The 26980-nt window shown below is 49.3% G+C and overlaps 2 protein-coding genes across 7 annotated transcripts in view; one reads left to right on the top strand and one right to left on the bottom strand.

Moving 5' to 3' along the window:
* Positions 1–10261: 10261 nt before the first annotated feature.
* Positions 10262–25678, bottom strand: LOC125155233 (alpha-1,3-mannosyl-glycoprotein 4-beta-N-acetylglucosaminyltransferase-like protein MGAT4E). Of its 4 annotated transcripts, none has more exons than XM_047840273.1 (6): positions 25607–25678; positions 14177–14260; positions 13735–13896; positions 12882–13029; positions 12410–12506; positions 10262–11574 (listed from the first exon to the last, which is right to left on the bottom strand). In XM_047840273.1, the coding sequence occupies exons 4-6, from the start codon at positions 13005–13007 to the stop codon at positions 10427–10429; spliced, it is 1371 nt and encodes a 456-aa protein (XP_047696229.1). In that variant the 5' UTR covers positions 13008–13029; positions 13735–13896; positions 14177–14260; positions 25607–25678; the 3' UTR covers positions 10262–10426. The 4 variants fall into 4 exon arrangements, with proteins under 4 accessions (XP_047696229.1, XP_047696228.1, XP_047696230.1 ...); XM_047840272.1 differs by lacking the exon at positions 25607–25678 and adding an exon at positions 23763–23968; XM_047840274.1 differs by lacking the exon at positions 25607–25678 and adding an exon at positions 17762–17803.
* KDM5B (lysine demethylase 5B) overlaps positions 24060–26980 on the top strand; it is an 81905-nt gene continuing 78984 nt past the window's right edge. For 2 of the 3 annotated variants that reach the window (XM_047840267.1, XM_047840266.1), the window contains exon 1: positions 24060–24415. In XM_047840267.1, coding sequence (XP_047696223.1) covers positions 24212–24415 — 204 coding nt within the window. In that variant the 5' untranslated portion in view covers positions 24060–24211. Of the gene's footprint in view, positions 24416–24603; positions 25132–26980 lie in introns of those variants that run through there. The other variant, XM_047840265.1, reaches the window with a different exon arrangement.

The raw sequence follows: 26980 nt of genomic DNA, 5'->3' as shown, positions 1-26980 counted from the left end.
TGCCCGGGCCTGTCTGAGTCTCCCCAGGGAAGGGGAGGAGCTCAGACTCTGTGGTAGGGCTGATTGCGCCCTGGGGGATGTGTCAGTGGGGAGCAACTTCACAGTTTCAAAGGAGCTGGCCCTTGGGAGTGAGTCACAGCCCGTGGTCCTTTATGGAGGATGAGGGGGTAGGGAAGAGGGACCTTGGCTAAGGGTGAGTGTTAGGCACCCCCGGCTCCTCTGGGAAGGGAGAGGTAAGCTGATGGGCTCTTGAATGTCCATTATCTGCTCAGAGTGGCCAATAGCATTTAAGATCTCTCTGCTGGGCGGAGCCCCCCCCCCCCCCCCAAGCCCACGTTTGGGTGACCTCAAGCCTTTCCACTGAACCGCAGTAACCTGGTAAACAGTTGACTTCTTCCCAGGGAGAGCCTCAAAGGCTTCATGGAGAATGTGAGACTTGCAGCCCCCCTCATCTCAGGTGCTTAGCACTCAGTGGGAGCTTAATAAAGGTTTGGATGAATGAGAATCCTGGCCGAAGAAGGGTTGCTGCTGAGTCCTGGAGCTGGGGGTGGGGTGGGGGGCCAGGGGTCTCATCGCGGGCTCGCGGACTCCTCCCCAACCCTCCCGGAGTGATGGGTGTCCAGGCTCCCCAGTCTCACCATCTGCTGTCGCGCCTGGCCGGTGGGGCTTGGTAATAGGAATCCGGCTACCAAGAGACCAACGCCATTCCCCTAAAAGGCAATTCAGGAGGACGCGGCAGGCGTAAAGGGAGGAAAAGAGGTCAGCGAGGGAGACAGCGTGGACTGACCCGAGGGGAGTCCGGGAGAGGCTGGGGGACGCGGCTCGTGCCCCCTCCGCACCCGCAGCCCCGCAGCGCGCCCCAGGTCCGGAGAAGGGAGGACCCCGCCTTGCTCGGTGTTCCCGATCCCGGGGAGGGCGGGGCCGGCACCTGCTGGGGTCGCCGGTGGGGGGCTTAAGTGCCACGGACGCTGTGGGCTGAGAGGGCCGGGACCGACGGGAATCGCCATCAGGGGAAGGGCTGGTCGCTGCAGGCAGCGCGGTGGTGACCTCCGGGAAGTTTCTGGGCAGCTTTCTCCTTCCGGCGGAGGGGAGGCGGGTGGGAACCCTCTCCCCTAACCCCTACCCCAACACCCCCACCTTTAGCTGCACTCCTATCGCAGGGGCCCCAACCGGGGTCTAGGTTGTGGCAATCCCGTGGGACCCCTGCAGACTCCAGGTGATCTGTCTCATTTATATTTATATATTTTAATCTGGGGGCGCCTGGGTGGCTCAGTCGGTTAAGCGGCCGGCCGACTTCGGCTCAGGTCACGATCTCCCCGTCCGTGAGTTCGAGCCCCGCGTCGGGCTCTGTGCTGACAGCTCAGAGCCTGGAGCCTGTATCAGATTCTGTGTCTCCCTCTCTCTGACCCTCCCCCGTTCATGCTCTGTCTCTCTCTGTCTCAAAAATAAATAAACGTTTAAAAAAATTTATATTTTAATCTGGAAAACGGAGATCTCCCCTGCTCCTGCCTCTGAAAGTTAAGTCAGATACCGTATTCCTTCCTATGAGCTTTACCAACTAAATAAAGTGGCTTTGAAAAGCAAGGGATTATTCACTCATTCAACAAACACCCACAGAGTCTGGGCAATGGATTTGGAGGTTAAGCAGGAACTCACTGTCCAGACAAATCCAACTCAAGTTGCCCTGGGAGCTCTTTGAAAGGGCCGCTGAGCTGGATCTTGCCGAAGAGGCTGGGGTTAGCCAGGCTGAAAAGGAGGGAGGGATTCCAGACTGGGTGGGGAGTCTGCGGGCACCCGGGAGCCAAGGCACACTTGATGGGAACTGTAGCATCTTTTCTCCCTTTTCTTTGGGTAATTCTAGCGATGCCTAACATGTATCTAGTGCTTACCAACTACCGGCTGTATTCTGCGTGCTTCACGTATTTCTCTTAATTCTCACAGAGCTGCTCTTTATTACCGCTCTTTTACCTGATGAGAAGACTGAGGTCTGGAAGTTAAAGTAACTTCCCAAAGTTGTTCCGCCAGTAAGACGGCTGAGCTCTGGACCCTGTTAGGCTGACTTCGAAAAGGAAAAACCGTACTTGTAACCACTCACCGTAAGACCTCCTTTTTTAAAAGCCCCCTTACTGTTTTCAACACTCCAAAACATCCTCTGAAAGCAGTATTTCCTTTCCTTAAGAATGTCACCCCTCAGGGCGCCTGGCTGGCTCAGTCAGTAGAGGATGGGACTCTTGATCACCGGGTTGTGAGTTTGAGCCCCACGTTGGGTGTAGACATACTTTAAAAAACATTTTTTAAAGGAAAAAAAAAAAAAGAATGCCACTTGTCATCTTTCTCTCAAGCAAAATTCCAATTCCTTTAGCTTTTTGTGAAAGGGTGTCTGGCTTGTGAGGGGCCAGAGTAAGGTTAGCAGGACATGGAAAGAAGATTTGGAGGGAAGGTCTTAGGAAGGCATTGGGCCCTCCTTGGGTGAACCAGAAATCTGACCTAATGCTCTGCATCTCACTGATCCCAAAAAGCCCTAGCGAGGAGTTGGAGAGGGCAAGAGCAGAATTTGGGCTCAGAGAAGCAGCTTGCTTTCTCATAGCCAAGGCCAGTCTCCTTATAGAGTTTACTTCCCCCAGAAAATTAAGACAACTTTGATCAAACAGTGACTTTCTGGGCTTCCCCTGCCTTAACCCTCACTCCAGACAGGGAGGAGAGCATCCACTTTAAGAGACGAAGAATGTTCCAGAGAAGGAGGTCATGGGGAAGGTAGGTCAACAAGGCTCAGTGAGACACATGGCAGCCACGAGCCCCACCCCGCTCCAACCCTTGGCCTGAGAAAGCCTGTCATTCTCAGTACTCATCACCAGAGCCCCTGTGATCACTCTCCAGTGATCTGGGTTTCTTTCTTTCCTAACTGCGTTTCATCTGCCAACCCCATAATGACTCATCATCTACCTTCACCACTCAGCCGGTTCAAGGTAAGACCCCATAACCCAACACTGGGAAAGAGGCCAGTCTTGGCGACATGGCAAGCCCACTTTGCTATCTGTGACCGGGGCTCACCTTGCCCTCCTCGGCTAGTTCAGGCACATCCCCCCAGGACCTGGCTTGAGTTACACCCCGAATCCTAAACCTTAGCGATCTCTTTGGGCTCCTCAACCTTTGGGTACCCTAATCCATAGTGACAGGGCTTCCTTTTGAATTCTAGCACCCACTGTAAATCATTTGATGGCTTATCCTAAATGATGTGGTTCTTTAGGAGGACATTAAGCCCCAAATAGAATGGCCTAGTCAATATCAGGAAGATGTCAGCCTCTGAGAGTGGAGGTAAGAAATGGAACAATTGATCCCTTCGGCCATCCACAGACTAATCCATGCTCAAAGATGCTGTGCGCTACTGGTGGAGATGAGGGTGTGTCCTCAGACTCTATCTGGGTGACTATTGCTCCTGAAAGGAAGCCATAACCTCATCAAGGGTGCTGGAACCTGAGCTAACACTGGTCACCTGGGAAAGCCTCCCCAGAACAGAGTAGTTGCCGTTGTGTTCCAAAATTCTGTTTTTATGTATTTTATTTTATTTTATTTTCAACGTTTATTTATTTTTGGGACAGAGAGAGACAGAGCATGAACGGGGGAGGGGCAGAGAGAGAGGGAGACACAGAATCGGAAACAGGCTCCAGGCTCTGAGCCATCAGCCCAGAGCCCGACACGGGACTCGAACTCACGGACCGCGAGATCGTGACCTGGCTGAAGTCAGACGCTTAACCGACTGCGCCACCCAGGCGCCCCTGTTTTTATGTATTTTAAATTCCCAGCATTAAGAAAATTGAGAGGTCAAGGGGTGTCTGGCTGGCTTAGCAGAGCGTGCAACTCATGATCTGAGGGTCAGGAGTTCGAGCCCCTTGTTGTGTATGCTTTGGAAAACTCTAAAAATGTAAAAATAAACTTGAGAGATCTAACACGAAAAAATTGGGGTTTCCAGCTTCTTCTGAAAAATCTCCAGATCTGACAACACGGGGTCCACATTCCTACAAGGCACCCATCCGGTAGAGCTGAGTGGCCCTTAACATGGGGACGCAGGCCCACAGGCCACAGGACTTCCTGCTTTCCACCGTCTCCCAGATACAGAGGCTGAGGGTCCATTGACAGTTATGACAACACTTTTGCTACCGGGTTCCTACACCAGGCCTGCTTTCCCCATCGGTGTTACCTCAGGGCCCCAGTGACCAGCCACTGTCCGGGGAGAGGGTACCCTGATGAGATCTCAGTCCCCTTGCTTGAATGATTAACTTACGTCTTTCTGCCTGGCATACCCTTCCCTCCATTCCTTGCCTGAGAAATAGCTCATCTATTTGTCACCTCCTCTGTGAAACTGTCCCTAATGGCTCCAGACACAGTCATTCCCTCCCTCCTCCGTGTCCCCTTAATTCGGTGTTTTAGTTGTCTCGCACACTAAACCGAGAGCCAGAGCATACAGACTCTTACCTCTTATCCCTGGTGCTAGGGCCTGACCTATAATGCTCCTTGGTTTGTGGAGTTCACTGTAGAGAAATTTGAACACGAGCCTAAATGATAGGTAGGCAATGGGATAGATATGAAAATAGAAAATCATAGAGGTTGAAACAGTTTGTTTTAAAATTTTTTTAATGTTTATTTATTTTTGAGAGACAGCGAGAGGGGGTGGGGAGGGGCAGAGAGAGAGGGAGACACGGAATCCAAAGCAGGCTCCACTCTCTGAGCTGTCAGCACAGAGCCTGACACGGGGCTCAAACTCACGAACTGTGAGATATGACCTGAGCTGAAATCAGACACTTAACCGACTGAGCCACCCCGGCCTCCGAGGTTGAAGCACTTTAATACCTATCACTCATTTATCCCATCTCCCACCCACCTCCCTCCATCAACTCTGTTCTTGAAGAGTCTCTCTTATGGTTTGTTTCCTCTTTTTTTTTTTTTCTTCCTTCCCATATGTTCATCTGTTTTGTTTCCTAAATTCCACATATGAATGAAATCATATGGTATTTGTCTTTCTCTTGACTTATTTCACTTAGCATAATACATTCTAGCTCCATCCATGTCGCTGCAAATGGCAAGATTTCATTCTTTTTGATGGCTGAGTAATACTCCATTGTTAACAGGTACCACATCTTCTTTTTTTAAATTTTTTAATGTTTATTTATTTTTCAGAGAGAGAGAGAGAGAGACAGAGCATGAGTGGGGAGGGTCAGAGAGAGGGAGACACAGAATCCAAAGCGGGCTCTAGGCTCTGAGCCATCAGCACAGACCCTGACATGGGGCTTGAACTCACGAACTGGGAGATCATGACCTGAGCTGAAGTTGGACGCTTAAGCAACTGAGCCACCCAAGCACCCCTGTACCACATCTTCTTTTTCCATTCATCAGTCGATGGACACTTGGGCTCTTTCCATAGTTTGGCTATTGTCGATAGTGCTGCTATAAACATTGGGGTGCATGTACCCTTTCAAATCTGTATTTTTGTGTCCTTTGGGTAAATACCCATTAGTGCAATTGCTGTATCATAGGGTAGTTCTATTTTGAACCTTTTGAAGAGCTTCCATAGTGTTTTCCGGAATGGCTGCCCCAGTTCGCATTCCCGTGAACAGTACAAGAGGCTTCCCCTTTCTCCACATCCTCACCAAACCTGTCGTCTCTTGTGTTGTTAATTTTAGCCATTCTGACGGGTGTGAGGTGGTATCTCATCTTGGTTTTGATTTGCATTTCCCTGATGATCCAGGTGATTCTGATACAAGTGGCTTATAGACCACTGTTTTAAAGCACTGTTTTAAGATTTTGAGTTTATGTGTGTAAGGTAACTATGGCCAGAAATACACATGTCTGGAGGGATGTACAAGCTTAAGAATTTGGTTTTAGACACGTTGAGCTTGAGATGACCATGGAAGAGCTATGTAGAGGGTGTCCATCATCAGCTGGAGAGAAGACACTGAGGCTCAGATTGGAGACCTCAGAGGATGCTGCTGACTTAGGTAGTACCTGAAAGTTCATTCAGGTGTCTCTGAGTGATGGACCAATTGAAGGAAGAAGGCATAGATGCATAAGAGTAAAGCGCCTTGGGGTGCCTGGGTGGCTCAGTCGGTTAAGCATCCAACTTAATTTCGGCTCAGGTGATGATCTCACAGTTCATGAGATCCAGCCCTACGTTGGGCTCTGTGCTGACAGCATGGAACCTGCTTGGGATTCTCTCTTTCCCTCTCTCTCTGCCTCTCCTCTGCTCACACTCTCTGTCCCTCTCTTTCTTTCTCTCTCAAAAAATAAACATAAAAAAAAAAAAGAGTAAAGGGCCTTGGAATAGTCCCATGTTTAGGGATGGATGGAGGAAACAGTGTCAAGGACAGAGATCATTAGTCAGAGAGGCATGTGGAAATATAGATTTGGTGTAGAATTTATGGAAGAAAGGTGGGAAAGAGAAGGGAAGAAGGGAGAAAGATAAAGGAAGTGGGAAGTGTCATTTTATTCTATTTTATTTTATTTTATTTTATTTTATTTATGTTTATTTATTTTGAGCGAGCTAGCAAGAGAGAGAGAGAGAGAGAAAGTATGCACAAGAGCAGGGAAGGGACAGAGGGAGAGTGAGAGAGAGAATCCCAAGCAGGCTCCGCACTGTCAGCACGGAGCCCAACACAGCGCTCAATCCCATGACCCTGGGATCATGATCCACGTCAAAACCAAGAGCTGGACACTCAACAAACTGAGCCACCCAGGGGCCCCAGGAAGTGTCATTTATTATCTATTATACTCCAGGTACTGAGATAGACACTTTGTATACATTCTCTTGTTTAATTCTAATTGGATACCTCATCCTGACTCCCTTCAAACTAGTCTGCTCAAGATATCCATAGTGATCTTTCCAAAGCACAACAGGTCATTTCGCTGTCCTGGCTAAAACTGTTCAATGATTCCCTATTGCCATCAGGATAGTCTAAAACCCTTGATTTGCTTCTACAGCTTTTTTTTTTTAAATTTTTTTTTTTTCAACGTTTATTTATTTTTGGGACAGAGAGAGACAGAGCATGAACGGGGGAGGGGCAGAGAGAGAGGGAGACACAGAATCAGAAACAGGCTCCAGGCTCTGAGCCATCAGCCCAGAGCCCGACGCGGGGCTCGAACTCACGGAGTGCAAGATCGTGACCTGGCTGAAGTCGGACGCTTAACCGACTGCGCCACCCAGGCGCCCCCAGCTTTTTTTTTTTAATAACTGCTTTATTAGGATATAATTCACATACCATAACATTCATTTTTAAAGTACACAATTCAATAGTTTTTATATTCACCAAGTTGTGCAACCATTACCACCATTTTAGAACATTTTTTTTCCTTAAGGTTTTATTTTCAAGTAATCTCTACACCCAGTGTGGGGCTTGAACTCACAACCTCGAGATCAAGAGTCGCTCGCTCCACCAAATGAGCCAGCCAGGCGCCCCTAATTTTAGGACATTTTCAGCGCCCACAAAAAGACACCCCATGCCCATTAGAAGTCATTTTCCATTTCCCTTTTCCCCAGCCCCCAGCTGCTAATCCACTTTTACTTCTATGGATTTGCTTAGTCCGGTCATTTCCTATAAATGGAATCATATAATATGTGGCCTCTTGTGACCGATTTCCTTCATGCAGCATAATGGTTCATGTGTGCTACGGAGCAGGCCCATACTCCCCATTCCTTTTTATGGCCAACAAATATTCCTTTGTATGGTTACACCACATTCTGCTTCATTCATCTGTTGGGCATGTAGATATTCTCACTTTTTGGTTATTATAAGACTGCTATGAACATTCATGTGTAAGTGTTGGTGTGGGTGTATGTTTCATTTTCTTGAGTATAGACCTAGGAGTGGAATTGCTGGATCACGTGGTAATCTGTTAAACATTTTGAGGAACTTTCTCAAAATGGCTGCACCATTTCACAACCCCACCGGCAATGTATGTGGGTCCGAATTTCTCACCAACACTTATTTCCTTTTTTTTTTTTTTTTAATTAGAGCCTTAATAGTGGGTGTGAAGTGGTATTTCATTGTGGCTTTGATTTGCATTTCCCTAGTGACTAATGATGAGCATCTTTTCTTTCTTTCTTTCTTTCTTTCTTTAATGTTTATTTATTTTTGAGAGGGAGAGGGGGAGAGAGAGAGAGAGAGAGAGAGAGAGAGAGAGACAATGTAGGTGAGGGGAAGAGAGATGAGACAGAGGACCTGAAGTGGGCTTTGCACTGACAGCAGAGAGCCCCATGCAGGGCTCAAATTCACAAACCATGAGATCACGCCCAGAGCTGAAGTCAGACACTCAACTGACTGAGCCACCCTGGTGCCCTGATGAGCATCTTTTCATGTATTTATTGGCCATTTGTACATCCTCTTTGGAGAAATCTCTAGTCATACCCTTTGCCCATCTTTAATGGGTTATTTATTATTATTATTATTGAGTATAAGACTTTATAATATTCTGACTTTATAGACTTTATAATAGTCTCTTATTGGGTATATAATTTGCAAATATTCCATTTTGTGTGTTTTCTTGCCACTGTCTTGATAGTGTCCTGTGAAGCACAAAAGTTTTTAATTTTGGTGAAGTCCAATTGATCTATTCTTTGATTTCTGATGCTTTCAGTGTCATATCTTAATATACTGTTGCCTAATCCAAGGTGACAATGATTTACACCTTCTATTTTCTTCTATGAATTTGGATTCAATTTTGTATATGGTGTGAGGTAGGAGTCCAAATTCATTCTTTTGCATGTGGATATTCAGTTGTTCCAACACTATTTATTGAAAAGACGTTTATTGAAAAGACTGTTCTTTCCCCCATTGAACTGCCTGTGGCCCTTCTTAAGCTGGTCCTCTCTCAATCCTGTGGCTTTATCTTCTGCCCCATCCCTCCTCCAGCTTGCCCTCCATCTCCTGTCCCACTAAATGATTTGCGTTTTCCCAGATGAACCATGTTCTTTCTCACCTCTTGCCTACTTCTCAGCATGCTGTTTCTTTTACTGGAAAATCTCCCTGACCTTCTCCCCACATTACCTGGCTGTCTTCTCTAATTATCTGGCAGGTCTAGGCTTAGATATTGTATTTTCCAAGAAGCTTTTCCTAAGCCCCCAAGAATGTTTTAGGAAGAGCAGATCTGTGCTTCCAAAAGACCATGTACTTAACCCCACAGGGGCTTTTTTTGTGTGCCTCGCACTCAGCAAATATCCAATAAATGGATGAATCCCAGAAGGAAGAAGGCTGTTTCTAGAAGAAACACTAGTGAGTATTGTATATTGCTACAGAGAGTTAAGGGGAATGAGCTCTGAAAAAATGCAGCTGGGTTTTGACTATTTTTGTCATTGCAACTAGGGAAGAGTTTCAGTAGCTTGGTGGGTGTAGACACCAGTGGGGGAGTTAAGGAGTGAATTGCTGATGACAAAGTGAAGTTTTAGTTACAAACTATTTATGTCCAAGTTTGTGAGGAAAGGAAGAAACTCATGGACACTATGAAACAGCTTAAAGGATAGAGTTAAGGGTTTAGTTTTATTGCTATCGGTCCATCTACCGCTTTTCTGAATTTCAGAGAATTTGACTTCTTTTTTTAAATGTTTATTTTTGTATTCTGAGAGAGAGAGAGCATGAGGAGGGGAGTGGCAGAGAGAGAGAGGGAAAGAGAGAATCCCAAGCAATCTCCATACCATCAACGCAGAGCCTGACACAGGGCTCGAACTCACGAATCGTGAGATCATGACCTGAGCCAACATCAAGAGTCCAACACTTAACTGACTGAGTCACCCAGGCGCCCCCAGAGAATTTGATTTCTAACGAGGGTCACTTTCTTGGCTACTTATGCTGTCAGTTTTAGGGACACCCCATGATTTCCCCACTTACCCTCCTGCTACCACATTACATCTCCCCACCTCTGACTGTGTGTCAATATATGTGTTTATACGCACACACACACTCTGTGCTCATCTCAGCATCCCCCAAATCTAAACATTCTGGGAGTGACCAAGGCCATTCTCCAAGTTGGGCTAAGCTATATTTGCTCCCAGAAAAAGATAACCTATAAGAATCACCTTATAGGGCATCCAGCCAGCTCAGTCCATAGAGCATGCAACTCTTGATCTCAGGCTCATGAGTTCAAGCCCCATGTTGGGTGTGGAGCCTACTTAAAATAATAAATAAATAAACATAAAAAGTTTTACATATATATAAATTCATGTATATATATATATATATATATATATATATATACATACACATATATATATGAATTACTTGTTTGGGGAGAAAAAGGAACAGGTCTCTTAACATCATGGTGGCACCAAAAGCATCATAGAGTCTTCTCTCCCTGCCCCTCATTCCCTGACATCTATCTCCCCATGTCACTCAGGCTGGAATGGAACAGCTTCACAACTTTAATTTTTCACATCCTTAGTGATTTATCTCCAACTCTGAGCTGCTTCCATATCTTTGGGATTTTCCTCCCAGAGGTAAATATGCCTGATTATGAGACCGCCAACCTGATTAGCTTTCACCACCAGCCTTACACAGCTCACATCGTACCCCATACTTTTGAATATCTCCTGATTCACCTGCCCCTCCAAGAGATGGCCCAGCAAGGCAAAGCTGGTACAGTATTGAGGCATTCCCTCGGGGTCATAGCCCAGCTCCACTTGCCCCTTCTTTAGGGCATGCTTTCCATCCACGATGGTGCCTGTCAACACTTGCACTCTGCTCAAGTTCGCTGGATGCTTCAAAATGACTGTCAGGTGGTTCCCTACACTAACATTTTGGGTCCAGAAGAATGACTCATCCAGAGTGTAGGCCTTCCAGGGGAAATGAACATCAAAAACCTTCATATCTGTGAAAATGGCTGCGGGTGGGTTGTCAGGACCATAGGGGTTCTTTTTCCGGACTGGCGTGGCCTTCTGACTGTCATTGGAGGTATAGTAGGAGAACCTGTGGTAGAAAAGGAACGGTCTGCAGAGGATTGGGTTTTTCTGAGCTAAGAGGGTACGGAAGTGGGGGATCAGTCTGTCAAGGGGCTTTTCCTTGTAGAAGAGGAGGAGGAAATGAGCCAGGAGTGGGAGGTCCCTGCTGTGGAAGAGTTTGCCGAGGAAGCCCATATTAGAGAACTCCAGTAGCACCCATGGGTCGGACCTCATTGTGTCCACCTTCCAATGAATGTGGGTGATAAAGTTGGGGGCACACAGGACACTGTCCTCCAGTAACAGGAAGTATTCAGAGAGCTTTGCGGCAAAGCTCATGAGGAAGGCATGATCTCTATTCCGCTTGGAGTAGAATTCCCCACTGTGGGCCTCCTTCCTCGTGTCATCCGTGGTGCGGTAGGCATCAGATGGAGCATGAATCAGTAGCAGCTTCCCTGACAAGATCTGTGGGCTGAAGAGGGTTGAAATATGGGCAATGGTTTCTCTGAGCCCGGTGAGGTCAGAATGTGCCAGATGAACCAGTACTGTGAGACGTTTCTGCTCGATCTTAGAGGAAGCACGGAACAGAGAGACCAGGGTGTACAAGAGGCCGCTTTGATCTGGTCGTGGCACTGAGGAGATCCCCACTGTCAGCCACGCTAAGGAGAGGCAAAATAGGGACAACTGTCAGAGTACGTCGGGTTTGGTAGTGAAGGTAGTCAAAGGGTTAAGGGTTGGGATGCTCTCTGGGACCTTCGCTGTTCCTTTCTTCCCTCTTCTAGTTCCCATCTGTGCTCTCTTTTGGTAGAGGGGGTGTTTAGATCATTGCTGCTCAGAATATGGTCCTCAGTCCAACAACATCAATCTTATCTGGAAGCTTATTGGAAAAGCAGAATCTGGGTTCCTAGATAAACTGCCTTTTAACAGTATCACCAAGTACCTTCAATGCACATTGAAGTCTGAGAAGCGCTAAACTAGGTGATGCTGAGTCCCTGTGGGTCCCTTTGAGTCGTCTTTGAGCCAGAATTTTGTAGCACATGGTTTAAGTGCTCAGGAGTATTAGCTAACATTATAGTTACTATAATTCTTTTTGTTTTACAGTTCACCTTCCCAAAGCTCAGCTTTAGGGGAAAGGAAAAGTGCTTCTCCATAAGTCAAGAGCCTACGTTCTTGTCCCAGTTCCACCACTGACTGTGTGACCTCGAGCAAGTCCCTTCACTCCTGAGCTTAGGTCCTGATTCACAAAACTGAGGGATTTGGACTATGGCTCTAAGGCCCCTTCTAATCCAAATGTTCTCTAATCCGGTGATTCTGCCTTCCTGTAACAATGATCTTTTCCCTCCTTCTTCCTCATTCCTGAACTGTCTGCCAGATTCCAATATTCCCGGGAACAGTCCTGCCTTTTTTCCTCTCCCTTCTTCTTTCCTTCCTAGCTACCTTCTCTTGATGTCCCTACTTCCCTCAGGGTACCCCACTCCTCTCCTTGGAACTCACTCTTTCTTCTCTGCTGAATTGTCTTAATATACTGGAAGGTATGATTCTGCCAGCCTTCCAGCAGTCTCACATCTTTTCTTTTGCCATAATTGTCCTCCTAGATCATTGACAAAAAGCAAAACATGTACCTCCTTTCATAAAAAGAAGAGTGTTTAGCCCCCTAGAGGATTCTCATAAGCTTTTCCAGGAAAGAGGAACTCTCCCTAGAGTGAGCCCAGCACATTCTCGGGATGCCTGACCACTGGCCAAAGCAATGAGGGCTCGAGCACTATTTGCTCTCTTCCTTACCTTAACAAATATTGGGGTTGGGGGAGCAGCTTCTTTATGGACCGATGGGTCCAGGTTCATATCCCAGCTCCCTTTGGAGCTTCCTGCTCGCAGGTGCAAGGGAGCAGGTGCTTTGAGAATCTACCTGTCCACACCATTCCCTCCCTACATCCTCAATTCCCACACTGAGAGCAAGGGTTGCTACTTGGCCTTTGAAAGCCATCACGTTTTGAACATCTTCAGTTTCCCTGGGGGTTTTCAAAGTGACGAGGAGCCACAGGAATCCAATGCCCACTGAGGTTATGATGCCGCGCCTGATGGAACACTGCATGGTGTCTGATGGGATACGGTTCCTATAGCAAAAAGTCAACATGTAAAGCAGCTGGGGACTCTCCCCATCCATCCATCCATCCATCCATGCCTAGAACTTCTCCTTTGTCTCCTGGAAGCTTTCCCCCTCACAATCCCCCATATTCTATCCTTCCTCTTCATCATTGTTAACTTATTTCCAAAGCCTGCCTTCTTATCTGAGTTGGGGACCTGATGGAATATAGCCTTATTCCCTGACCTAAAGAAGGAAGGTCACCTGTCCTGTGGCCTTTGTTGCTTTCTCTTTATAGGTTTGTTTGGAGATTCAACTTTCCCAAAGTTTTCCCTTTTCAAAATGATGAAGGTCAGCTGGGGCTTCAGTGATGAGGCTCCTTTATCTTAGGAAACAGATGGCCACCACCTACCCTTGCTTTTTTAAACAAAAGTCAGTTTATTAAAATAGCTGAACTTGGCGTGTCTGGGTGCCTCAGTCGGTTAAGCATCCAACTCTTGATTTCGGCTCAGATCATGATCGAGCCCTGCACTGGGCTCTGCACTGACAGTGTGGAGCCTGCTTGGGTTTCTCTCTTTCCTTCTCTCTCTGCCCCTCCCCTGCTCGCTCGCTCTCTCAAAATAAATAAAATAACTGAACTTAAAGTATTGCTAAATACTAAGCAATGTGGTGCCTTTATTACTCTTTAATAAAGGATATCCTTAATTTATTCCAACCTTTAATCTCATTCACATACCTTGATCAGAACATGAATCTGTTAACTTAGAATGAAAAAAAAATCCTTTCATGAATGTTGAGCTTTGACTTCAGGCTTATTCAGCCTCAAAAGCACTTGTCTACTGCTCTCTTCCTCTGTTAGTGCCTTTTCTCCGGTGAGAATGTATTTCCCTGGTTGTTTCTAAATGATCAAAGGAAAGGTTTTAATATGCCTCGTCACCTGCTCTTGATTCTGTCCCCTTATACAGTCAGTACACAAAAGAAAAGAAATTGCAGTTGATAATTTCTGTGCTCCCGAGGCTATAATATTCTCCAATCTCCCTGTTTTCTGGATCCTGCCAGTGCAGCATTTTGATAGAGGTTAATACCCTTCTCTCCCTTAGCATTTAGCTTCTTGATAAGAATTATAAACATAAAACTTATACATGGTAGGAAGGCTTCACAGAGTAAACTTTTCTTACCTGGTTTCCTTAAATCAGGACTTTGAGTCACTTAGGTGATTCAGATACAAAGCACTTGATGTCAAGGAGGTGGGCTTCTTTTCTCTAGGACAAAAATACAACGATACATACCTTGATTAAAAAGGCTCTACAGTGACAGCTGAAGGAGTTCACTGCCACAGCCATAGCTCAGTTCTCCTCTGCACCTCCTGTGTCATTTACCAGTCACAGCCAGAGTACTGCCCTCATTTAGCCCCGTGAGTCCCACAGACTTCTGGGAGAGGCAGGAGAGAGAGAAAAAGAGGAGTTGGGGTGCGGAGCGCCAGTCACTCAGGTGTAATGACAGAGAAGGTGAGGCCAGGCAGAGCAACCTGAGGCCTCTCCAGCGTTCCGGCTTGGAACTAAGCTCCCTCTGTGATGTTACCCTTGTGTCCTCTCCACCTACTCCCCTACCATCGCAGGGATGCGTGTGCCGGCCTTACAGGGGAGTGGCGTGTGCTTAATTATTGCCAGCTATTATTATTCATTCCAAAGACCACCATCAGCATCTTTTTTTTTTTTAATTAAAAACAATTGTTCTAATGCTTATTTATTTTTGAGAGAGACAGAGACAGAGCTTGAGCGGGGGAGGGGCAGAGAGAGAGAGGGAGACACAGAATCGGAAGCAGGCTCCAGGCTCTGAGCTGTCCGCACAGAGCCCGACGAGGGGCTCGAACTCACAAACCGTGAGATCATGACCTGAGCCGTAGGCGGACGCCCAACCGACTGAGCCACCCGGGCACCCCACCATCAGCATCTTTTAACAGAGAAAAGAGATACGGGGAACTATCAAACCTCCCCTCCACCATGCCCTCCACTTCCCTGAACCTCAACTCCACACTCTCCTCCTCAGGGAGTTGTGCCCTGACTCCCCCTCCCCCTCACCGGCTCAGGGTGCTGCACCCCTGCAATGACCCTCTTTCTCTTCTGCATTACCCTCTACTCCCTCTCTGCTGGACCATTCCCATCATCTTGACCAGGAGCTCTACTATCTCCCAATGGGGAAAAAAAAAAAAAGCAAAATTCCTAAATTCATGTTCTGTCCAAATTCTGCCCACTCCTCTGGAACCCCAACACAGCACAACTCCTTGAGAGCATTGCCTTTATTATTTAGCCCCACTTCATTTCACGTTTTCTCTCATCTTACTCAACCTCTCTGCAACTTTTGACATGGTTGACTACTTCCTCCTTGAAATGCTTTCTTCCCTAACATCATTCTTGCCCGCACTGACCATTCTGTTTGTTTCCTGGCTCATCCTCTTCCCAACCTATAAATGGAGGAGGATCCTAGGACTCAGTCCTTGGCTCTCTTCCTATATGCTCTCCTTGGGTGATCTTACCCAGTCCCATGGTTTTAAGTACTATATATTATACCTGCATGTGTGTGTATAACTATCTTCATATATACAATATATGTGTGCGTGTGAGTGCGTGTGTGTGTATACATTATTCCATATCTGTAGGCTTTTACATATATAAGCTTGTGGGCATATACATAGATATACACACACGCTGATGACCCAGGGCAGATCTTGTCTGCAGCCCTGACTCCTGTCCTGAGCTCCAGGTTACTCGACTATTGAACGTCTCCATTTGGATGAATAAAAGGTATTTCAGCTTTAACAGAGTCAAAACAGAAACATAGATCTTCATATATCCCCACTCTTTCTTTTAAATAAGTTTTTAAAGTTTGCTTACTTATTATTGAGAGAGAGCACAAGTTGGGGAGAGGCAGAGAGAGAGGAAGACCCAGAATCCCAAGCAGGCTCCAGGCTCTGAGCTGTCAGCACAGAGCCTGACGCGGGGCTCGAACCCACAGACTGTAAGACCATGACCTGAGCTGAAGTCAGACACTTAACAGCCTGAACCACCCAGGTGCCCCCCTATATCCCCAATCTTTTCCTCCACAAGCTTTCCCCATCTCCCTAAATAGCACCACCATTTGCCCATTTACTCAGGGGAAAAATCTAGAAGCCATCCTCGGTGCCTCTCTCCCTTGAACACTCTACGTTCAATCTAATCAGTCCTGTTACCGTTTCCTCCAAAATGCATCCACAGCATGACCTTTTCGCACAACCTCTACCACTACCACATGAGTCTGGGCCACAGTCGTCTCCTGCCTGGACTATTGCAAACACCTTCTAATTGGTTCCTCACCTCCGCCCTCATTCTCCTGTCATCTCTTCTCCACATGGCAGTGAGAGAGACCTTTTACAATTGCAAATCAAATGCTATCCCTCCCTGGCCTACAATTCTCCAATGACTTGTGGCTGAAAGATGAAACCCAAACTCCTGACCATGGCCTACAAGATCCTGTCTGATCTAGCCCTTTGCCTGCCTCTTTGACTTCATCTCCCCTGACCCATTGGCTTTCTTGTGGGGAGGAGCATCATCCCTTGGACATTTCAAGCTCTTTGCAGACTCAGGTCTCCATATATGGTACTCCTCTTCTTGGAACTATCCTCTGTAGAGGTCCCAAGAGCCATCTTCTTCCCAACATTCAAATGTGAGCCCAGATGCTCTCCCTGCCTGCAGTCGCTGTGCCTAAAGTAGCCACTCACCACGCCTCCCACCCAGCCTCCCATCACTCCATCACATATCCTGTTTTCCTTAGCATTGATTTCTACCAGAAACCACCTTACCTGTATGTGTTTATTGTCTGTCTCTATCCACTAGACTAGAATATAAGTCCTTGAAAGGCGGGGACTTCATTTTATTCAACGCTATGTCTACAGCACTTTGCATAGTAATTGGCCCAGAGAACATGCTCAACGAGTATTTATAAACTCACTAATTGTCAGGCATTATGTGACAACGGTGAGTGACCATGTATTTCTTCAACAAACACTGTGCTAGGTGTCAGGGACACCGCAGTGCCAGGACTGTGCGGTGTAACAGGGGAGGGCGATACGTGGGTGATGGTTAAGAGCACAGATTCTGGACTCAGACAGCCTGGGCAGAACCTGGTTCTGCTAAACTTCTTGGCTATGTGACCTTGGCTAAGTGACTCAGCCTCTCTGAATCCCAGTCATTCATCTAGAAAATGAAGATAAACATGATGCCTATTCTCAAGGGTTCTTAAGAAGATTTTAAGAGATCATTCACACAAAAATGCGTAGCACATGGCAAACATTCAATAAATGTTAGCTTTTTTATTATAAGGAACAAGTATGGTTTTCAACCATGACGGCACTGTCTTCTTTTCCCTCATATCTGGGAGGTCCGCCTTACTTTAATTCCTATGCCTTCACCCCAATTTTACTTTTAGATTCTTACACTGATGCACAGCACTTTGAGAACCTTTCCATAGCTTGTCATTTGATTTCCGCTTCTCTGAGGGCTTTAGAGGAGGCAAAAAGTTGAGGGAGGGAGGAAATGTTAAAAAGCAAGGACACCCCCCAGGTCCCTCATCAACATTGCAGTTATGGGTTGGCCATCTATGACACTGTGCCTCTTGCTATCGTATGTCCTGGGTGTGGGCTCCAGACTTTGCTGGAAGTCAGAGTTCTCCTTTAAGCCCAGGAGGCTGAACCTGACCCACAGGGTAGGGATGGAGCAGGAGCTCACCTCCATTCCAGCATTTCTCTCTGGGTGCCTCAGCTAGTGCTCCCTTGGCAACCATTGTTCTTTCTGAAGGTCTGAAGTGCATCATCCCCCTAGCCTCTCCAGAGCAGGTGGCTCCACACAGAACATGGTCTGATCACAAGCTTATTTGATTGGCTCACACACTTTTTTTTTAAAAAAATTTGTTTGAAGATTGAATATGTAGAAACTAGGGGAACTTGGGGCGCCTGGGTGGCTCAGTCGGTTAAGCATCCAACTTTGGCTCAGGTCGTGATCTCACGGTTCGAGCCCTCCGTCGGGCTCTGTGCTGACAGCTCGGAGCCTGGAGCCTGGAGCTTCAGATTCTGTGTGTGTGTGTCTCTCTCTCTCTCTGTCCCTCTCCTGCTTGTGCTCTGTCTCTGTCTCTCAAAAAAGTGAATAAACATTATATGCTAACTAATGTGGATGTAAATTAAAAAAAATAAAATTAAAAAAATGAATAAACGTTAAAAAAATTAAAAATTAAGGGAGCTTGTATAACAACCTAGACTTTTGGCCTCTCTTGAAAAATTGCAACTTGCTGCCACCCTGGCCTGACTAGTGATGGCCCTGGTAGCCGGACGTGCATTCTCAGTTTCCTACTCTGCCTGGCTGACTTTCCTCATTTACCTTGCCCCCTGCAGGCATTTGAGTCTTTGGCCACTGCTCCAAGTCAGGTCTTGGGAGACTGAAAGACCATGCTAGATCCTGGTTTTATACCAAGCACCTGTCTGGGATAAGGTGCTAAAAATATGAGGCACAAAGTGATCCCTGGGGTTCAAGTGCTGTGGTCAGGGGTAGGAGGAAAATGAATCGATTGCAATGAAAAATGGACGGAAGAGAAACGAGCTGATGACTGATTTTGTATACGATGTGGTCCATATCCTGGAGGACTTACAGAAGACATGAGGGGGGAGGGGCAGTGGCCAAAATGTAAGATTATACGGGTACCAGTAGAGAAAACTCACTGCTTGGTCTAGATCATCTTGAAAGCTGCCCACTCAGCAGGAAAAACTAGCTACAGAGCAGCATTTTTCAAACTGAGGCCGCAATCCGTTCATGGGTTATAAAACCAGCTTCATGGGTCTCGATCAGCATGTTTGTGTATCACTGTGTGAGGGCCAGTACTGTTTTGTGAAACTTTTGTGAAACTCTTGGTATATAAACACAGTCAAGAAGTGTGAAGCCACTGAGGCTTAGGGAAGAGAATGGATACATGTTGGCAGGTTAAGGGGCAGCGGGTGTGAGATTTCTGAGCTTTAGAGAAATCACCTTGATGTTTGGGGACGATCAAAGGCTTTAGGATCATCATTCTAGTCCTAACACTGTTATTATCTGTGTGGCTTTGGCTAATTAACCTTTCTGAGTCTCAATTTCTCCATCTGAAAAGCGATGACACTGAAACCCCCCCTACCTCATAGTGTTGATACATCTAAGAGACTACATACCCCCAGCCACTGGCCCTGTCTTATTCATGTTAGAACAGTATTTCAGGTTGTTCATATATCACCCCTTCCTTCCAGGGGAGAGAATTACCATTTAGCATTTAGTGTGTCTGACCCTGTGTTGGCCACTCAACCGGATTTGGTCAACACTGAATTTCAAATGAGCGTAGGAGATTCGGTAGTGCTTCCAGAAGTCCTGACATAATTAGTGTAGAAGCCATTTTCTTTGTGTTGGAAGACTTTCATCGTGGACACAGAGAATTCCAAACATTCCAACTATCCAAGGCCATAGGGCATGCTGCGAGGGGTGCCCCAGTCCAGAGACCTTAGTTGGGGTGGTGGCGCCCCAGGATGAACAGGGAACGTGAATTTCCCTCTGCCTCTCAGCTTCTCTGCACAAGGTTGCTCTGAGAAAGAGTCTAGGGCCTCTAAAGTGGTCCAACCAGAAGGGGAGGAAACACCCTGAAGCCCTGTGTGGGTAACTCTGCCCCTCCCCACCCCATGGGCAGGGCTGGCCACACACCGTGGGAACTGCCCCACTTGCCAGTGTCTGTTGGAGGCTCCCTGGGGACGGGGCCCAGGCAAGGGCCTAGCTCCTGGGCCCCACACCCTTCACACCCAGGTCAACCAAAGCGCTGAACCCTGGATCCCCTTGGTCTGAGTCAGCAGAGAAGGGATCCCAGAACTGGGGAGGAAGAAAACATGGGAAGGAGGAGAAGATGGGGATTTAGTTATCAGGTGTCTCCCCAGGATCCAGACCCAACTTCCCAGGGACAGAAGCCCAGAGATGAGACCCTTGTCGTGGGATGAGCTGATCCGAAAAGACAGTCCCCACAGCTGGGGGTAGGGCAGAATAGGGAACACAGAAGTCCCACACAAGAGACAAGTCTAGCAGAGGAGAAGGGTTTGCTGGTTCCTGGGAAACGAGCATGGCAGGGAATGGGGGAAGATGGGTTTATCCCACTATGTGGGCTCCCCCATCCCCCACATACTGATCTATTGTGAGATCTCTTCCTGCTTCACCTGAGCAACCAGATGCTTCTCCTGTCCTGTCCGAAGCTCCATCCTCAGCCAGTAGGAGCTACAGACACTCAAGGCCACTTCCCTTCCCCTTGAACAAATATTTGTGAAGTTTCTACCACGTGCCTGGTGCCAGGGCTAGAGACCATTACTCCTTCCCTCCAGCGGCTCCAATCCGGAGGAGAGGCGGGTGTAAGGGAAGAGGGCAGTGTTAAAAAGACAAATCCCGAGTTATGATTGCAGTAACAGTAGTAACGAGACGCTGTGGGAGTACACGAAATAAATAAAACAGGGAGGCCAAACAGGCTGCAGCTCATCTCGAGATCTCATGGATTGTGGGTTTCCACAGGGGACATCTGACACCAAACATTCCAGGACACCAAAAGTGGTGGGGGAGAGAGAAGATGGCATTGACTCGGAGGAGCTGAGACAAACTGTGAAGAGTCTGAGGAAAGGCCCGTGCACTGGGGAAATTGGGGGGAAGGGAGAAAGAGAGGAGAGGATCAGCAGGGCTGGGAAGGGAAGGGTGGTGTGAGAAGGGGTGCAGTGTTTGGAGGGCGCAGACACTGAGGGTTCGGGGCGGAAGGCAGGCGCACCGCAGACACCCGGAGCCCGGGAGAGTGGTCGGAGGCCGCGGGCTGCGGAGGGGGTGGAGAGCGGCCCCTACACGTGCGCTACGTGCTGCGCGGGCCACCGCCCCCTCCCAGGCTGCTGGGGAGCCGGGCCGGCCCTCCGTCCCGGAGCCCCGTCCCCCGGGAGAGCGCGGGGGACTGGCGGCTGGAGGTGGGAGGGGAAGGGAGAAAGTCGCTCCCCTAGTTCGCAGCCCTGGAGCGTGGTCGTCCCGTCGCCGAGACCGGAAGGAACGCGGGGAGCGCCTCATCACCAGGCGGGCGGATCTAGGGGCGAAGGCTGCAGATCTGGGGCGCAGGCCGGGGGCGGGGTGGGCTCGCGGAATGAGGCCTGCGGACGGAGGGGGCGGATGAGGAGGGAGCCCCCTGAGGATGTGTCCAAAGGATCTGGGGCAGCACAAATAGGGGTAGTTTGGGGGACGGCGGCCCGGGTGGGGCGGAGTGTTGTCCAAGAGTAAGGAGGGGGTTCCTGGAGACGTGGCACTCGGAGCGGGGCTTGGTTCCGCTCCGGCTGCCTGGGCTCCAACCCCGCTCTCCCCGAGCAAGCCAAACCGGACCCCGCCCAGGCCTCGCTCCCAAGGCCTCCGGGAGACCCAGCCCCGGGACCTCCGAGCCGGGGTTGCCCAGGTCCGGCCTCTGGGGCGTCCGGCCAGCCCCAGACGAGACAATGCGGCCCCGGCCCCGCCCCCGGAGGCTGATGCGGCCCTGGCCTTGGCCAATCACTGCCTGTGGCTAGGCTCTTTAAAAAAAGAAGAGCCGGCCGCGGTGTGGCTGTCAGCTGGGGAGGGATCCCTCCGCCCATGTAAACACACATCATAAAGGGCAAGGGAAGCGTCTTCTGCGGGGCGGGGGGAGTTGTCGCCTTCCCGGAGAGCCCTCTGGGTCCCTAGGTTCCCCTGACTACCCTGGCAACCGCCCCCTCCCTCGACGTCACGTTGGGTCCTCGGGGAGCCAAACAGCTGCTGCCAGATCTGGGAGCAACAAAATCTCATCACTTAGGGTCAATACCGGAAATGGAGAGAGCTTGGGAGTTGGGAGCGTGAGGGAGTTCTAGTACACGGCTGAGGATTGGGAAAGATTATCCCAGGCTCATTCTTCCTGTGCACCTCAGTTAATAGTCATTACTGATACAAGTCTAGGATTTTTCTCAAAGTTATACTTATCCGGCTTGAAGGATGCCAATGTTAAGTGTGAAAATAGTCTTAACGTTCTCCCAGGAAAGAGCACATGACAGGAAATCAACTGCAGCAAAACCCTCAAAAGCAAATACACCCATGGCAAAGAGCAGCAATGATTCTTCTCCCCAACATTTTATTATGGAAGAATTTAAAATATTCAGCAAAGTTAAAAAAAATTTGCAGCAAATTCCTCTACACCCACCACTTAGGTTCTACCATTGACATTTTATTATAATTTTATCTCATCTCTATCTTACATTGATGACTTTTTCTCTAGTAGGATGCCAGCTGCCCCTTGGCTTAAGTCTCCGTTGCAGTGGGGAGCAAAAAAGGTTTATGTAGGTCCGAAGCCCTAGAGAGCCGAGAAAAGGAGTACCTTCTGCAAGGCCCTTTTTAAACAAACAGTTTAAACATGGGGCCCCAAAACATGGGGCCAAGTATCTCTGGGAAGAGTTTGTTGAAGAGGAGGCTTCTCTCCTCCCCACTTTTTAACTTGAAGAACCCTTAAGGGTAAGACAGACTTCTTTCATCTAGGTGAATCTGAAAACAGAGCTAGGACGCTGTTGGTCCAAATGATACTTCCATGGGTTTGGCTGCTTTCTGGATGAAAGAGATCTTTTTAGTGTTGAGGTCCTACTTGTTAAATTTCCTCTCTCCCCTTTCCTGGGCAGGACACTAGGCACTCACCCTACATACACACACCCCACCCATGCCTCAAAAATGTTCTTAACTTTTAAAATTACTTAACCTCTCTGTGCCTCCATTGCTTGCTCTGCAAAATAGGGGTAATAGTAGTACCTACCCAACGGGATGGTTGTGTAGATTCAATGAGCTAATGCACAAATACACGCAAAGCATTTACAACAATGCTTTCACACAGTATTAGATTAGCATTAGATAATTAATAGCTATCAGTCATATGCTAGTAACTCTAGATTTACATCTCTATTTCTGATCTCTCCCCTTTGGATTTATACTATTCAGCCTGTTGGATATTTCCAACTGTACCGAAGAAGACACGTCAAACTCAACATATCCAGAAGTGAACACATGGTCTCCCTCCTCATTTATATAATCTAGGGAAATGCATTGGCAATGCCCGTGCACCAGCAACCATTCAGGCATGTACCTAGACACCTGAATCAGCCTGGATACCTTAGTGTCCTTCCCCAATTTATCACTATGTCCTACTTTTATCTCCTACATTTGCATGCATTCTTCCGAATGAATAGCACTGCTGCCTTAATTTAGGCACCATAGTTTCTCAACTGGATTGTTTTTAAAGTCTTTGGCTTCTCTCACGCTCAACCTTGCCATTATTTTGCTCCCGGACCACTCTTTTCTCTGTAACCCCTCTCATTCCCAAAGATAGAGTCTCTATCACTTGTTAGCTGTGTGCATTTGGGCAAATTGCTTAAACAACCGGTGCCTCACTGTCCTTATTTGTAAAATGGAAGTAAGAGTACCTGCCTCAAAGGGTTGTTGTGTAGATTAAATGATTAATTATGCAAAGCACTTAGAACAGTGCCCAGGATATGCAAGTGCTCAAGAGTGTTAGCTTATTATTAACATTATAACTAGTGTTTTCTCACCTCCATTTTGTTCTTACTTTCAAGCCGGTCCCCCTACTAGAAAATCCTTCCCCATTATGCCAAATACCTTCGGCCCCTCCCCAGGTTTTACTAAGTGTATATACTTCTGTCATGGCACCTACCACAGTGTACCGACATGACTGATATAATCCATTTATGTGTCCGATCTTCTCCACCAGAGTATTAACTTCTCGAGGGAAGGGACTCTGGCACGTAGTAAATGGTCAATAAATGTTAGCTCCACTGGACCGTAAGGATCAACTTCATCCCGAGGCCGAAGGCCCGGGCCCCGCCCGATTCGGGGGCGGGGCCGGGAGCTCGGCGCGGGGTGGGGGTGGGTGGGGGTGGGGGTGGGACTCTTTTTCCTCGCCGTGGCGGCGGAGGCGCACGGCGTGGGTTAGCGGCAAGACGTCGTCGGAGGAAGGCTGAAAAAGCCCAAGGTGCTGCCGTTGCTAGTACAAGTCGGACTTGCCGTTGCCGGAGTCGCGTCTGCACCCGTCTCGGACCCAGCGCAGCCCGCCGCCGCGGTGCCGGAGCCCACCCTGCCCTCGCCCGTGCCCGACCCGCGGTGATGGAGCCGGCCACCGCGCTGCCCCCGGGCCCGCGCCCGGCGCTGCCCCTCGGGGGCCCGGGCCCGCTGGGCGAGTTCCTGCCTCCCCCCGAGTGCCCGGTCTTCGAGCCCAGCTGGGAAGAGTTCGCGGACCCCTTCGCTTTCATCCACAAGATCCGGCCCATAGCCGAGCAGACTGGGATCTGTAAGGTGCGGCCGCCGCCGGTGAGTCACGCCGGCACCCCGGATCCTGCTCGCGGCTGGGGGAGGGAGGTAGGACGCGCGGGCCGGGGAGGCCCGAGGCGCGGGGGGCGGGGAGCGGGGGTCGCCCCGGAGGCCGCGTCAAGTTTGGGGCTGCCCCGGGGTCGGAGTTGAGGCCGGGGGAGGAGGACGGGGCTTCTTCAGGGTGGGAGATGAGGAGCGTGGGAGAGCGGGCGCTTCGGCGGTGCCACCCCGAGGGCCCCGGGCGACGCGCGGCCCGAGCGGCCGGGTGTGCGGCCCGGCCGGGGGTTCGGGTTCGGTTCCGGATGGAGTGGCGGCCGGGGTGGGCGAGGGGGTGCTTCCTGCCGGAGGCTGGCGGCGGCGCGGGCGAGGAGGGCGGGCGCCGGGCCCGGCGCTGCTCGGCGGGCCGGGGCTCGCCTCCTCCCCCGGGGTGCGGGGGTGTGTGCTGGGTGGGGGTGGGGGACTTGCGAGTTGTCGTGCGCGGAGGAAAGTTTTCAATATGGCGGCGGGAGCCCCTGGTCCTTTGTGTGGTGGCGGCGTCGGCCCGGAGCGGCCCTCACCTGGGCGCCCCACCCCGCGGGCCGGGGCACCCCCTTGCCCCCCGGGCTCCGGGCTTCCTGCTGTTCCCCGGGCCGGGCTCGAGGAGGGGGCGTCCAGCGCTGCCGGGGGGCGGGGAGGAGCCGCGGGGCCGGCCCCGGAGCCGAGGTGTTGTGGGGGGCGTAAGTGTGTGGGGGGCACTTGGGAGTGGTGGGGGAGCGGGACCGGCGGCGGAGGGTCCGGGGCCCGCCCGGCCGCGCACACACCCGACTTCTGGCCCGGCCGCCCGGCTCCCCGGGGAGGTCTCGGCTGCCCTGGTGGGGTGGGGGGCGAGGCCGTGCGGTAGGGGGACATGTCAGACCTGGAGACCTGCGAAGCCGTAACGCGCACTTCCCGCGCCCCCCCCCCCCCACAACCCAACCCCCGGAGGCTGAAATGCAGCCCCGCTTCAGCCCTGCGAGCCGTGCCTAAAGCGCCTCGGGCCTGGGGGCTGTGTGTGTGAGGGGTGGGGTGCTGCTGAAGTCATCCCTAACGGCTCCAACGTTGGCTCCAACGTTCGCTGAGGAGAGCCCGGCCGGCCCTCCGCTGGCCCCCACGCCCGCCCCCCACCCCCGGCTGGAGCTGGGTGCGCGTCGACACCCCTGTTTTTTTGCCCACCTTGCGGATGGTCGGAGTCCGAGTTGGCCTAAAGGACGGTTGGACGGGCCGGGACCGTTGGGAAGGATGTTTAACTGCCTTTCCTACAGTTTAAGAATCTTCTCCCCACTCTTCCCCGCCCCCCACTCCACCCCCACTTCCACCCCCATTGGAGGAAGATTCCCCCCTCCCATCCCTTTCTTTCTTAAGCTCGCTCTTTGTAATGACATTTGGAGTTGCAGGGGTTCTATATGTAGTCATTAGGGTTTGGAAATCAGTTTTGAGGGAGATCTCTTAATACGTCGCTTCTCCCGTCTCCCTTCCGCCTCCCCCCCAAATTAAAACACGGACACCTACTTTGGTTTTTCTTGGACAAGTTTGAAAATGAAGATGAAGTCTATGCGGCAGAAAATAACTGGTCAGCTCGTATGGGGGAAATGTTTGAAAATAGAACCATTTCTCTCAAGTGGACAAGGTTGATTCTTGTTGCTTAAGGGACGTGCATTTCTTCTGGAGTGCAAAGGGGCCTGCAGAAGTTACAGCCGGAGCTGATTAGAGCCAAGGTTTTAATTCTTGAAGAATAGGTCATGTTTCAGACATTTAGCAGTTTAGTTTTATGTCATATGCTAGGAAGGGTGAGTGTGGATGTTGTACGTTTGCATTAGTGGGATTTTAGTCAGAAAGGAGGCAACTTGGTTAAGTTCTTGGTAACCAAAATGTGTGAAGTCTGGTTCCTGGGAGTGAGAGTTGTCCTCCATGTTGGTATTGTGGTGTACAAGGGCTGGGGTAAACCCTTTATCTTACTTTATTACTCTGTGCCTTTTCTAGGGCCCTTTCCCAAAAAGATAGTGTTGGCTCTGCTTAGGTTTGGCTACCCATTTCCTCATCTTGGCTAGGAGAGGAATAGTAAGCCTTACAAAATGTGTGCTCATGTTGCCTTTTCCCATTCTGAATGTCAGACAGACATGATGGCCACCATTTTGTATTGAGAGGAGTACGTTCTACTGCCTGAGGAAGGGTGTTAAAGAGGCACAAATAATCTACAAACACAACCAGTGCTCTGTTTTGGAGACCTCCTTTGTGTGAGGGGGGCTTTCTTCGTCCTTTGTTTAACAGAACTCCTGTGCCAAATGGAAAGAGTTTGTTGTTGATATAACCACAAAAAGGGAAATCTTTCCAGAAGTTGTAGCTCTTGAAGAAGGGTCTTGTTGGAACAAAGGTTTCTTAAGAGATGTAAACAGTCTTTGTTTCAGAAACTGTTTTGTTTTAGGAAGCTGTGAACAAGTGGTTTCATATAGTTGAAATAAAGCAACGACAAAAAAATAAGAGGTACGAAATACTGTCCAAGGCCATGGCTGTATAATGCCTGTGTTCTAGATGATTTTTGTTTGCTAA

Source organism: Prionailurus viverrinus, chromosome F1 (assembly GCF_022837055.1).
Source record: "Prionailurus viverrinus isolate Anna chromosome F1, UM_Priviv_1.0, whole genome shotgun sequence".
NCBI classification, from domain to species: domain Eukaryota; kingdom Metazoa; phylum Chordata; class Mammalia; order Carnivora; family Felidae; genus Prionailurus; species Prionailurus viverrinus.
Note: the sequence above shows the minus strand (reverse complement) of the source record. Positions and strands in the feature narration are given on the sequence as shown.